The sequence below is a fragment of the Myripristis murdjan genome, chromosome 11 (assembly GCF_902150065.1).
Source record: "Myripristis murdjan chromosome 11, fMyrMur1.1, whole genome shotgun sequence".
NCBI lineage: Eukaryota > Metazoa > Chordata > Actinopteri > Holocentriformes > Holocentridae > Myripristis > Myripristis murdjan.
In genome coordinates this window covers 19,258,376-19,273,023 of record NC_043990.1, presented here as the reverse complement: position 1 = coordinate 19,273,023, position 14,648 = coordinate 19,258,376, and the positions used below count along the sequence as shown (strand labels likewise).

At 42.4% G+C, this 14,648-nt stretch overlaps 1 protein-coding gene across 2 annotated transcripts in view; it reads left to right on the top strand.

The window, feature by feature from the left end:
* The first annotated feature begins 3,058 nt into the window (after nt 1–3,058).
* elp2 (elongator acetyltransferase complex subunit 2) overlaps nt 3,059–14,648 on the top strand; it is a 29,039-nt gene continuing 17,449 nt past the window's right edge. The window contains exons 1-10 of one of the 2 annotated variants that reach the window (XM_030064062.1): nt 3,059–3,235; nt 3,393–3,471; nt 3,656–3,726; nt 3,834–3,975; nt 5,274–5,351; nt 5,666–5,730; nt 5,871–5,937; nt 9,255–9,401; nt 9,759–9,854; nt 11,279–11,379. In XM_030064062.1, coding sequence (XP_029919922.1) covers nt 3,104–3,235; nt 3,393–3,471; nt 3,656–3,726; nt 3,834–3,975; nt 5,274–5,351; nt 5,666–5,730; nt 5,871–5,937; nt 9,255–9,401; nt 9,759–9,854; nt 11,279–11,379 — 978 coding nt within the window. In that variant the 5' untranslated portion in view covers nt 3,059–3,103. The remainder of the gene's footprint in view (nt 3,236–3,392; nt 3,472–3,655; nt 3,727–3,833; nt 3,976–5,273; nt 5,352–5,665; nt 5,731–5,870; nt 5,938–9,254; nt 9,402–9,758; nt 9,855–11,278; nt 11,380–14,648) is intronic. The other variant, XM_030064063.1, reaches the window with a different exon arrangement.

Sequence of the window (14,648 nt, the reverse complement as noted above, 5' to 3'; positions counted from 1 at the left end):
ATACTTTTGGTAATATAGTGTATGTTTTCTACCTGTGACCTGAGAAGTGTAACATTTAACTAAAATACAAAGCTGATTTGTCCTACACTCCTGTGGACAGACCAACAGACGGAACCACCGATGGGCCTATGATTATCACCACCAGGACACTGTGGGACATTTTAGGACAGTGACTGACAGGACTGGTGCCATTATTTTTCCATGTCTTCAGGTGTAGTGAGAGAAACCATCCAGTTCAGCACTGGTCCTTACTGTGCACTGAGACAATCAGAGCCATTTTTAACTCCTCTGCTGAGATGCCCTCTTCAACCACTGACTCCTCTTCAACCACTGAAGCCCTCTCTTCAGGCATTACAAGACCCTACCCACCCTCACCAAGTGAAACTTCCTCCATCACTGAATCTTCTACTTCAACCACTGAGTCCTCCTTCACAACCACAGTCCCCTCCCACACCAGGGGCCCCCAGGGCCAAGTCATCAGCACCAGACAATACATCATGCACCTACAGACCAACCATTAGGGTTGTGCTGGAACAGGGTATGATCACCTCTCCTGTGTGGGGAACTACCCTTTGCTCCTCAGGGAGTGTTTCCCCTCCTGCCCCTCTGAGTCAGCCTCAGACTTCACCTCCTCAGGCAGCTTGTGCCTCCTGTCCCAACACAGGAGGCACAAGCTGGCACAATTCTTTGAAATACATTTAGTTACCTCTAGTTACATTTAGCTACTTTTCATTACATTAGGTTATATTTGGCTACTTCTGATTACACCTCTAGTTGGTTACCTTTAGTTTCTTATAACAGCATTTAGTTGCTTCTACTTACTTTTTGTTACATTTAGTTTCATATATGGTTACATTTTGTTAGGTTTTGCTTCATTTATTTACTTTTGGTTAGTTTAGTTACTTTTATGTAAAATTAATTAAATTTAGTTTCTCTTGCCTTTATTTACTTCAAGTTACTTTTAGTTACTTTGCTATATGCTATCAATGATACCTGAATGAGGAAAATGAAATTCTTAAGGGCCAAGACAAATGTGTCCTTTTTAAAAATTTATTTATTTTTTCTCCATTTGTTGTGTTATGAGTTAGGCTGCCACCCCATCCTGGATATGTGCTTGAGAGGCCTACAAGGCCCCCTAGGAGACTGGATAGTAATTTAGGCAGCGAGAATAATGACTTCATAGTTGAAATACCATAGCTGAGTGTTTCTTTCTTTTTTCCAAGAATGAAGGAAGGTCTCTGTTTCTCTTTTGATTTTTGATAAAAACCTCTTTCTTAATGTGGGCACAGGAAGATACAGTATAAGTCTGGCACACACACTCCACTAGTTATATCAGAGAAACAGAATACAAAGTGCTCTCACTGGATGACGCCATCGTTACTGGCTAGAGGAAACACTCTCTTTATGGGGAGTATGAGTTTATGTTTCTGAGAGGGATCTACCTTACTCTGTTGTAATCTTTCTTAAAGAAAATATGTGTGTCCTGAAATGAACCGTGAGATCATGTCATTACATGAACTTGTATAGGGAAATTTTACAGTAAAAGAAAGAAACACACAGTCAAAGCAGTGCAAAGATAATAGAGAAGTTTTTTTTTTTGTTTTTTGTTTCACAGATGCAGCTGTTTGGCCATCTTCCAGCTATCGCCTTCCTGCCACTCTTGACATGAGACCCATGGATGCACTGGATCTCCTCCACAGAGAGGTTGTCTCACCCTGCCAAGCCTGACTGAATGCCAGCTCGCTGAGGCTGCGTGGGGAGCGACAGCAGCACCAAGAGGGATGCACTCTATTTTCTACTCAAGAGTTGTTAACCATACTTCTTCTCTCTGTCACACACATGCTTCACAAAATAGGGTTTGGTACACGTAAGCCAACAAACCATAGCATCCCCGCCCCCAATGCACACCCACACACACATCCTGTTGCCCCCTCTGCCCCGGATACTACATGACGCTATCTCTCCTTGTCTTCACTATATTGTCATTTATCATATCGTCTCAAGGGTTCACATACGCCATCACATCCTCCCTCTCCGATCATGTCAAGTGGGTGCCTGGAAACTACTTGTGACAAAAGTGTTGCCTCAACCTTTGAAATCCAAAAGACCCAGAGGCTTCTTCTAACAAGCAGGGCTGACTGGCTGGCAGCTAGCTCAGCTGTGACCAATCACCCCCAGTCAACACTTGGCAAGGGGATAACAAACAGTCCGACAGTGTGTATATTGGGCCTTGTCAATGCAGCAAATCCACAGTGAGGGTACAAATGTTGGAATCATGTTGGAAATAAGCGTTTTTGCTTTATCGTGTTATCTCTTGGATTTTATGTGTGACAGTCCATAGCTAAAATCAATCAATCAATCAATTAATCAATCAATCAAAATATCATCAGTAATTTCCTTTTGAATCACTGCTGATAAATAGATTTTCTGTAGTTTTCCTATCCATCGCCTTGATCAGGCCAGATATATAACAGAATAAAGCTTCCAATACTTTATTAAAATGCATTGCCAGACACTTGAATAGCCTCATTGGTAGGCAAATAGAAAAGACAATTTCCCTGCGGGAATCAGTGAGGCTAAGTATCACATTATGATTATTAGACTTTCTTTCACTCAGTGTCTCAAATTACATTAACTCATCTTTAATATTCATTGATAATCCCGCTTGCTCTTTCCAGCCCCCAGCTGCACTTCTCTGTTTTTCTTAACCAAGGCCCAGTTAATCTACGAGGTGACGAAGTATTCATATGCAAGAAACCTGAAATTAATGAATCATTATGCGTAACTGGTCAGTGACAAAGTGCCATTTACGCTAGCAGGATTTTTTTTAATTCTCTTACGCCATCTACTGGACATTACTCAACAGCGCACTTTAGTGTGTCAACATCGTGGACGTATTATTCATCATATTACCAATTAGTCCCCTATATTTGTCCTCCACTAAGTCAGAATAAACACGATAACAATAATTATTTACCACGTGAACATATTCCAATATCATAGGGTAATTAAAGTGTAGATTGCTAAATGAGGAACTTTTGGTGGCATGTGGCAGTTCAGCTACAGCCACATTTACGGTAACGCCACGGCTTCAGCTTCCAAGATGGCGGCGTCCATAACGCAAACATGCCATGTTGCCTGTAGCGCAAACAGAGCACCAAATGTTCTTTCTTGGAGTCGTGGAGGGATAATTGCTTTCGGAACATGTAACTCGGTGGCTCTGTACGACCCACAGGTAGTAACGTGTTGTTTTTTCACCCCAAGTTAGCTAACGCTGGTTCGTGCAGCGACTCGAGTACCTGACAGTTCATATAACTGGGAAACAACGCAGTAAAAAGTAGTTAGTTCGCCCTTTTTTCACCTCGACATGTGTGTCTTTGTCATTAATCCAGGAGAGAAGAGTTGTCGCTGTCCTGAATGGCCACACAGGCAGAGTAAATGCAGTCCAGTGGGTCCACACAGAGGACTGTGGTGAGTGGAGTGACACTGGTGGACTTGAATCAGCTCCGGTTCGGGGCTTTAAAAGCGACTCACCGGTTTAAATGGATCAAACTAGTCTGCTTTATTGTGGCTTTAAAACATGGCTTGTGCTGGACACCAGTGGTCGCTGTATAATGAATACCTGCTCTACCTGTGATGTCGTTTACTATCCTAGCTCCAGAGAGTCACCTGGTGTCAGGAGGATCAGATAATCGAGTCATTGTCTGGGAGACACAAAATGGGAAGGTATGTCAGCCCCAAATAACGTGTCTGATCCAGCAGTTCCTCTGGATCCAAACATATCTGTGCTTCGTTTACCTGTAGAACATGTTGTGTTGCTCTGCTCTCTCCAGTTCAGCCAGTCAGTGGAGTGTAAGGGCCATACTGCTCCAGTGTGTGCCGTGGATGCCATCTGTCTGCAGGGCTCGGAGGTCCTGGTGGCCTCGTCAGCATCAGACTCCACTGTCAGACTGTGGCTCAGCCATGGAGCCCAAGGTAACAGCAAAAATATGGGATGTTGTGGTATGCTGGTTATAGTATGCATGTTGCTGTTAAAAAAAAAAAAAAAAATAGGTGCAGATATCAAAATTATGACAGATTTTAAATAGTGATATTTGTGAGCTTGATTGTCTTGTTATTAATTAAGCAGTTGTTAGTGTTCTGCAAGATTCAGAGGGCAAGTCGTTGCCACAGTTTTCCCAAAGCAACTGGGAAAATGATTTTTCTGTATAGATTTTCAATAGGCTGGTTAGGTTCCAAGGTCATTAAACATGTCTTAATTATTGGAGGCAAAGTAGGATGCCTGTTGCAGTAAAAAAAAAAATAAAAATACTAACAAGATCTATCTATCTGTCTGTCTATCTATCTCTAATGAACAAACAAATTATGTGTACTGTACAAACCATTAGAGCTACTCATTCTTATGGAAGGCTTGGCTGATGAAGGCTGTGATATTTAGTTGGTTTAATTACTGTTGACAGAATGTACTAACTGTATGTTGCTGTGGACACAAGCATTGGCTAAATGACATAATGTAATGTAGCTGAGTCATATAATGTTGTGATGTTAGTGTCATAAAAAAGAAAAGGTGAAAAAGCCTAATGGGAGATGCCACATGATGTTGGGCACAAATGACTGGTCACACTGTGCAGTGTCCCATGGCGATGTTTACGTTATTAAATGATGTAAACTGACAGCATCACAATGACCGTTAATTTTAACATTGTCCTAATTAGAATACAGTGTATCTGCATTAATGTTCATAGCTGGGTTCACACAGTTAAGGCACTTTTTAGGAAGTGCAATTTGAGTGTTTATTTTAGCTCTCACTCCACACAGCTTTCCTTTTGTTGAAATTTTCTGTCCAAGCTTCAGTGCAGATGAACACTGATGCTACTTGACAGTTATGGAAATTAAGTGCATCTGTCTATTTGTGTGTGTGGGGACTGGGCATAACCCAGGGGTGTGTTTTCAGATGAAAATACGAGCTATGCTGTGTTAGTGCCTGAGCGCAGATTGTGGCAGCTTAAAAGATCCTCCGCCTTTACACATGGAGAGGGGAGAAGAAAATAACCTTTTGAGAAATGTTCCCTGCAGATACTGTTATAAGAACTATCCACAGCTGCAACTCTGCTCACAGTTTAAGAAATCATCGGGGTGATTGTTGATTTACTAACCCTGGTTGATAAGGTGCGGAAAGCCACATATTTTAGCATAATTTAATTTTTATGGTGTAGCAAGATTACTCATGGCGCATTACAAAGTCTAATTCCATGTGCATGTGTGTTCCCCAGCTGAATGCCTCCATACCTTATCATTCGGCAGCGGTTTCATGATGGATGTCTCTCTGGCACTGTTGCCAGGCAGCAGAGGTAAGCCTAAGCCCTTCCTTCAGAGGAACGCTTTAAGTTGCTCACCACACACATACACACACACATCTCCTCCCGTGTCATCCATCTCAATTTGCACCACTTCTTTAGTGCCTGTAACTGAACGTCATATTCAAAATGCAATCTGCGTTTGAAGTGTCTCGTGTCATTTTGCTTTTCTTTCATACATGCCTGTCCTCTGTTTGATGCCGTACTTCATCCTTCCCTTCCCCATTCCACCCGCTCCTGTTTTAATAAATACACTCAGTGGGTGTGCCTACATGCCCGTTTCTTAACCTAATCCTCATTTCTCACAGTTCCCGTACTGGCCTGTGGGGGTGATGACTCTCGGGTTCATCTGTATGTGCAGTCCAACGGACAGGTAAGCTCAGATCAATAGTTCTGGGGCAACTCATTAGTTTTTTGTTTTTTTTTTTTTTCTGTGCAAAGTCTTTCACTTGAATTTCTAAGGCTTGAGGAAAAAGCAACATTTGACCTCTATTTTTCACTGCTCTCCACCAGCTCCAGAGAGTTGTGTCACTGCAAGGCCATGAGGATTGGGTTCGCGGGGTGGAGTGGGCATCCATAGGTGAGCACGACTGTTTGATGTAGTGATATTGTTACTGCCCGAGGTGCCTGCCTCATGGAGCAAGCTCAGAGTAGTCAGACTGTGTTTAAGTTGGCTTACACTGACAGTGCTTAATGGCTGTTCTCACATGGGCGGTTGTCAGCTCGCTCTGTCAAGCCAGGATTTTCCAGTCCAGCCATGATTTTGTACATATGAAAGGTGCGGGATTAGTAACAAATAGCCAGTCACTTTTGACACGGACAGACCCATTGCAGTGTAATATAAGATGAAGCTATAGGCCTTTTTCACAGCAGCCATTTTAACATGAAATACCAGGGTAAACACAGGTGTTAGTAATAACATTAATTAAGGCTGTGTTCCTTTTAGGTGTAACATCAACAATGCCATCAGTAACGCCTGTGTTTACCCTGGTATTTCATGTCAAAGTGGCTCATTGGAACAGCAAAATCATGTAAAAAGTAATATAATTCAGGGAATAAAAATATTGAATAGAATATAAAAAGCAGGTAATTCAAGTGTTAGAAAATGATAATAAAATAATAGGATGACAGTTTCAACATATAGGGTAGATTGAAATTTACTTGATAACATCTGTGTCCTTCTGTCAAGAAGAGCAAGTATGATGAATAAATATGAGCAATAGAAAAAACAACAACATAAAAAAGTAACCGTGTTTCAAGGCTAGAGAGGATTGCTGGAGGTAAACTGCAGAATACATCGTATCTCTGCCCCATTATTAAGGCTCAGTGGTCATGCTTTACATTGAAAACACTGCACATAAATCAACCTCAAAGACAGGTGGGATGTCGAGTATCTGTTTGCTTGCAAAAAAGACAAATCTGTCAGTCTCATATATGGAGCTGACCATAATTGGACCATAGGAGACATTATGAGACATTATGAGACAGTTATGAGACACTGCTGCAATAGTGTGTTGTCATACTGAGGCAGTGAAATGATTTTATATTAACAAAGTCAGCCTGATGCTCCTCGGGGGAGCAGGCATGGAAATGAGTGTGTAGCATGCCATTGGCTATGTGAACTTTTGTATTCTGGTTCATAATTTCCACTCTGCATTTCTGTTCTCCATGCTCCCCTTCAACCAGTTCCCAAGAAGAGCCATTGTTTGGATAACAGGCAAGCAGCTACCTGCTTATGATGAAGAACTTTGACAAGGGTTTGGATCGAGTGATAAGCCAGGCTTACTGTTGAGGAGTTTTCTTTTTCTTTTAGTAGACTATATTCGATCCCTAGTTTCACCAAGTGTGACATCCCTAATTTCATACACATAGCATTGTATGGATTTAATTCAGGATCCATTAATTGTGTAACCCACTTGAAGGGCACCTCATTACTTTACTACAACTCTGGCTGTGAAAAAGTTGTTTCATCTCCTTAACCAGCCCTCTCCGCCAGTGTCTCCTTCCCACTCACAGTGGATGACCCACTCCACACTGTGCAGCTCTGAGCCAGGAAAGACATAAACGGAGAGAAGTTTGTTTTTATGGCACGTCCCATAGGATGTGCCATATAAAAGATCTCTCTCCACCTTGATCAGAAGTCAGAAATCTTTCTCCTGTTTTTCTTTTTTTCTGACTGTGCTTGTGGCAAATTTTATGATCATTTTCCTTTACAGTATTTTCAACTAGTGCAGGCCAGACATGTTGAATATCATAGCTGTTAAACACTGAGATTCAGGGCCTGAACCTACTTACTTACTCTTTGTTTCTGTTTTTGTTCTGTTCTCAAAACCTTAGTTTTATCTACCTCCAACTTTAGTTCGATACATTTTTTCCCTTGATTGAAATCAGATGATTTCAAACAAGGACTTGATGGAAGAATAGCACACCCCATTCTCCTCCTTTATAAGAGCTGAACTTTTCCCCAAATATAAGCACACAGTTCATAAAGTTCCAAGCAAATACACTACAGCCAGGGTAAGTTGAAGTTCAAGTTTCAACTTTATTTGTCGCCAATAGGCAATTCATTTTGTAGCAAGTATTAAAAACAGTGTTGCACAAAACATAAGACTGACAGGCGCAACAAATAACAGGCAGCCAGTCAATAGTGCAAGGTGTCAAGGCAGAGTTTCAGGCAAGTAGCAAAATGAATCATCATCATCATTATCAACATCATCAACATCGTGACATCAAGACTGACAAACAATCCTCCTGCCTGTGCCAACATTCAGGAGGCCCAAGGCGGCAGGGGTAAAGGAATTCTTACGGGTGAATTTCTTGTTAGTTGTGAGACTGATGGCCACGGGGTTATACCCAAAACAAATAACAGCGTGTGCTTTGTTTATCACCTGCCTGTTGAGTGTGTGACTAGAGCTTCATCATCTGCATTTGTGTTCTCTCTAGGCTCGGGCTGATATTGCCCCATCAGAATATGGTGATACCTAATATAAGCCATGCCACCCAACATCAACATCTCAAAAATTGTTTTTATTTTATTTTATTCTGAATTCTTCCCAATCAAATAGAAGTAAAATAAAACAATGTCTGTAACAAAAATCAATATTAAATCAAGAAAGCACTCTAGGGAGAAAATCACAGAAATAACATTTTCTATGAACCCACTGATATTAATATTAAATCGAAACTTGCCTAATGAATGCCTTAAACATAATTAGGCTCTATACTGATGAGTTGTCTTGCATAGTTAAACTGTTTTGACCAGGGTGTGTCCCTGCAGGTGGAACAACACCTGAATAATGAAAATATCAAATTATGGTCTGCAAATATAAAAATATTTGATATTTTCAGATTGTGTCCCAAGTAAAATGCCAAGATTACTTTACTGGTAGATAATTGAAAAAGTCAAACACCATTACAGACTTGAAAATACAAGGTCATTGGGTTCTTAGACAAGTTTTACTTAGACAAGGGAGACCAGATTGAACTGTGAAGGATAGGAATACGGTGCCTGAAAGCAATACACGTGTCCTTGGTTTTGGATACATTCAGTTGTAGAAAAGCACTGTCAATGGACAAAGGACTACAGGACTATGCCAAATTTAATTAACTTGAAGTGGAGTACTGTTGCTACAGTGGTTGGCAAACTTCACAGTGTGTCTTTACTGTGTCTGCCCTCAAACGTCTCTCTTTACTCTGTGATAATAAATTTGAATTACAATGTGTAAGTTTCAAAGTGCCACAAGGAAAAAAACAGGTACAACAATGGCCCAAAGGTAAATAACTGAGCCAACATGATAGATAATCAAGGTAAATACTGTGGTAAGGTGATATTAACAGTTGAGAGAAAAAAACCTGCAGTAGATGAAGGTTTTCAGCCTCTTTTTCTAACTTGTTCAGGTGGGGAGCTGTTATTAGCCAGCTGTTCGCAGGACTGTCTCATCAGAGTGTGGAAGCTGTGTGCCAAGTCTGGCACAGACACCCTCACAGAGGACGATCACAGCATCATCAAAATGAAAGAGGACGTTTTTGAAGTGAAGGAGAAAGGTGAGCGGGGTCACGCAGACTTGATAAAACGGGTGTTAATTAACCAAATGAAGACACGCTGGTTTTAGACGTTTTCATGGCACATCAGGGTCGCTGCCTCCACAATATGGCTAAGTGCCCATCTTTTTGCAAAGTTTTGTTTATGTATAATCAGTGCAATGTATATAGTGCAATTAATTTTTAATGGAATATTCAGAATAAAAAGTCATAGAAAGTAAAAGCAGGTGTAATTTCTGCACCACCACATGTCCCCCTCATTTGTTCCATCACATAAGACATCTCTTATCTGTACAACATGCCTTTATATCTGTTATGTTCAACTAACAGTAGCTTATATTTCTTGTCTGCCTGCTACAGACGTGCACGCAGTGTTTGCTGTGTCCCTAGAGACTGTCCTGGCAGGCCATGAGAACTGGGTCTATGGACTCCACTGGCAGCCTCCCTCTTTCAAAGGTACCTTGATCAACACTTTAAAGGCAGTGCTAAGGATTTACTGGAGCCTGTCCCGCTGATCATTAATGAAGCCAGTTTTTAGAACAATCAGAAAGTTTCACACTTTTTTTTTTTTTTTTTTTTTTTGTAAAGAAACTGGTAATAGGTTCCCGCTAGAATTTACTAGCGCCAAACAGGGCATTACATTTTCTCTCAAAATCACATACAAGTCCCTCCAAACTGTTTTGTCAATAATTCTATTTCTGCAGCCTGTGGAAATAAATGGACTGACTGGCATGTCATGCTGAGACACTGGCCCTCGTTTGTCAAGCTATCGTAGGATCAAATCTGATCTTAAAGTGGGCGTATGTTCATTTCACCACAACAGTCAGTATTTATCAATGCCATCTTTGTCCTAGCTCAAACATCAATCTCAGGTCTGCTAAGAAAGTGTGTAGTCTCATTTTGAAGGAATAAATATTTGTACTGTGCCTAAAAACGCCCGTATTACTGTCAGGACTCCCACAGGTTCTTTTGGTATTAAATTTAATGACTGGCCATTTCTTTCTGGCCTGAGAATTAATATGGCATAGTTAGATCAGGAAATGGGCCTCTTCTCAAATAATGCATTTTTAATTTTTTAGATAGACCTCTTAGGGTGTCCTTTTTGGCATTTGAGATACTGCTGTTAGATAAGGTAGCTGCTTGCCAAATTTTGTATTCATGATAGCCTTTAATCACACTTTTAAGACTGCCAAAAAAACACCTCTCTTGGCAAGAATCTCTACAACTAAACTATGAAATTCTCCTTCAGAAAATCGTTGTGTTGTGGGTTTTTTGCTGTTTCAGTCTGTAGCCTGCACATAGGATATGTAAATTTTGCTGTACCAGGCCTTCCTTTTTGTAGGCCAAGAGTTGCCACGGGTGTGTCATAGTCCCATTCCACAGCTGCATCTGATTCATCAGCTTACAAAATAGTTTGTGCTCATTTTTGGTGGCGTGACAACCTTTCCAAGGTAGAATCTGTGCTTTTTTCCACAACAGCTTGATGAATGCAGGCCATTGTTTCTTTCCTGCTGGCTTGCATTAGTATTGCAAATAAATTTTAACAGGAGAGAGTTACTGGGAAGATAAACATTGGTGTGAGAAGTTTTTGGCCAAATTGATGCTCAAAGAAAGAAAGACATCTAAATGCTCAACTGCCTTGAAAGCTTAGCTTCCTTTGAAGCTTTGCATTGAAGATCATTTTAACTGCATCACAACATCGTCTCATATGTCGCACAAGATCATCTTTTTGTTTGGAGCATATCGGTAAAAAAGTGTTTATGTGACAGATTACATTAATAACCGTCCCTCTCTTGTCTCTGTCCTCGCTGCTCAGTATTTCTTGTGAATGCTGCTCCTGCTTCAGTGATTCTGCAGTGTTCCTTTGTCTCCCCCTGCAGGTGGCCAGTGGACACAGCCTCTCAGTTTGCTCTCGGCCTCAATGGACAAAACCATGATCCTTTGGGCTCCCGAGGAAGGATCCGGAGTCTGGGTGGAGCAGGTCAGTGCAAAACATACTGAAAAACATGAGGGTTGGTCCAGAGACACGGTCCTCACGCATACAACAGTCAGTCACTGTGAATCACTCTCTCACTGAAGACAATACACAAGGGTGTACACAGATACACACACACACACACACAAAGCCCTACCCACTGATTTCCCTCTCCATTTCTACTGGCTTCCCTTTCACTAGCTTTTGACATAATCTGGAGCTTGAGCCCCCCCCCCAGTACCTCCTCTCCTGCTGTCAGCGCCCCTGCGTTGGTTTCCTCTCTCCCTGACATTGAGGTGTCAGGAATAGCAGTGATAGACAGTGATGAAGAGGAGCAGGGCCTGGCACACCACTGTGAGTTTAGACAAGCCGAGGATGTCCTCCCACATCTTCCCTTCTATCACTCACTCACGCCAAAGCCCTCTTTTACAGCCCTTTCTCCAGCAGATCCGACAGGGGATGGAGAGGCCAACGGAAGGCATGCCAGAGCCTCCTCTGCACCTTCTCATTATTTTTTTTGCTCTTTTTTTCCCCCGTGATCTATCCATCTCTCTCACTCTGCACGCCCTCCATACGTCATTTTCTATCTCTTCCTCCTCCTCCTCCTCTTCTTCTGCTTTCCCTCCACCTCTCTTTCCTCCCTGTCTCTTATCCTGTCTTCTCTGCCTCTCCCGCATTATCTCTCCCCTCCTTTCTCCCTCTCTCCTCCACTTCATCTCTCTGAGCTCCCAACAGCTGCTGTTGTGCCAGCGCGGGGCTAAATTTAACACAAATGGGATGGCGAGGAAAAAGCAGTTCCCTGCCCATCTGCCCTGCAGTTTATTTTATATTTCTTTTTTGACGAGTGGCAAATTCTCAGATGGTGCTGGAGTACCATAGATTACCTTTCCACACACTTGACAGAAACACTTACTCACAGGCCAATTTGCCAAACAAAACAAAACAAAACAAAACAGACACGCTCTGACTTAGACGTGATAACGCAAGCATACATCCTTAAGTGTGTATCCACACGTGCTCGCACAGACTCACAAGTGCACACAGAGAGGCACGCAACACCTCCCATTGCTAAAAATTCCTCACCTTACCGTGACAGACACCTCGAGTGCCATCACTCTCAAGGTAACAAGAAAGTTTGCAGGCTTGATCGATGACATTTTTGCACCTTTGAAGTCGTCATTTGTGCAAAAGGTGGCTGGCATCGTGAGCCTCACGCCTCACCATGCGTTACCTTTGCTCTGAGTCACGATGAAGACCTGAAGCCAGTGTTGGGGTCACATCTTAGCAGGTTGGTGAGACAAGCATGGTCTGTGGGATGGACTTGTGAGAGCAAATCTGGTGAGAGAGGGTACCAAGAGCCTGTTTGGCTCAGGCTCTCACTACTCTCTCTATGTGTGGAGGGAAAAAATAACCCCCTTACCTGGAATAATGTTTTGGTTGAATGTGAAAGTGCATAGAATATGAGCCTTTTTTCAAACAAGGGCGCCAGACCCTTTGAACTGTCAGGTTCTCTGCTTACAAAGGAAGCTTAACCTCTGAAGCTCTTTCCCTCACACACACATACACACACACACACACACACACACACAAAACAGTGAAATGTCAGTGAATTAAACTGTATATATGTTTTTCACCCAGGTCATCTTTACACTTTAGACACAACTAAAAGCCACATTTCTTTGGTCCTCTTTGTTGGAGGGGGCATCTTCCGTGCCTGAATAGGTCTCTCGGAGTCCTCGCTGTGCGTCACGGCAGCATTCAGCACAGCAATGTCCGGAGCAGCAAGTGACTGGCCATGTGTCTCTTAATTAGCAGATTTTTACAAAGAAGCGCTTCGTCTCTCCTCCACGCTGATTAGAGTAATTGGTGAATTTAATGGAGATTGGGGTTAGCAGTGGGTGGCCAGGGCCCACCACCGTGTAAAGCGCATCTTACTAACGAGACACACTGGTAATTAAACAGCCCAGACTGACCGCAGCGCGCCACCACAATGCCTGGAGGCATCGTCAGTTTGTGTGTGTATGTGTGTGTGCGTGTGTTTTGAGAGATAACCTATTTTCAGACCTCTTGTGTATTCTGGCCAAGTTACAGTGAGGCCCACGGCAAATGAAGTAAAGCAGCTAATACCAAAATGTTTTTGAGTCAAGTGTGTGCACGTTTGAATATGTGTTTATGTTTTTACCGGCAAGAGATATGGGTTGATTGCAGACCCACATGAAGGAGAGTGTTAGGGAAGAGTCAGTCAGTCGATGATTGTTTCAGCCACACTGGAACATCAACCCTCAGATGAAGACAAAATTATTTAAAAACCCGCGCTCTACAGTCCACACCATAAGGGCCTCCCCACCTCTGCTGAACTCATTCAGTCCTTGTCAGCACACTGTCCCTCCAAGAATGATGTATGCCCTCCTTTCTTTGTCACCCTTGTTCCATTCCTCCTCGTACAGCCCCCGTTGGCCAACGATAAGGCACGCCCCGTATCCGTATTGTTCCCCCTCTCGTAAACAAGACAGATGACGGCTTTTTGCCAATGTGAGTTTTTGCATGATTTACAGCAGGCTCTTGTGTGCAGAATTTTAAAATCAATCTGCTTAATGTTGCATCTCCCGTTCTCTCTCAATCTTACCATCTCTCTTTCTAGCTTACCGTCGCCCTCCCTCTCTCTTTTGCCATCCTGTCTCTCTCACTCTGGATTGCTTGGGGACTGTGCCGCTCAGAGTGAAGGCATGCCGTTATTGCTGTCATTAGTTCCGCTGTGTTTTAGCCTAGGGACAGGCATTATTTTGAAGGTCATTGATGACCAGCGTAAGATTTTTAAGACCACCAGATGATCAAGGACACCTCTTGGCCCCCACATACAATAAATAGGCTCAGTTAAGAGGATGTGTATGCATCACTGCAGGCGTGCATGTTGTGCAACCTGTTTGTGGGTCTGCATGCAATTTAACATATGCCTGCACATTGTTGTGTGTTTGTCAGAAAACTGTTTTGGGTCATAGCTGCGGGTGAACATGCTCTCAATCAACCTGCCTGTTTGAAAAAGGATAACAGGCAAAGCTGTACATTTTCTCTGATTTTAATCATTAGAGTTGTAATTTAGCACTTCTCGTATTTCCTTACAGCCAACTTCCATATCATTTAAGACACAAGCTAATTAAAGATGGAGGAGATATAATATAGCTGTAGCTGGATACAGACCACAGTGCTGCTGAGGTAGTGGTGTAGTGCTCTCTGGGGTGGCTTCTGCTGCTATCGATTTGAATAGATCTCCCCTC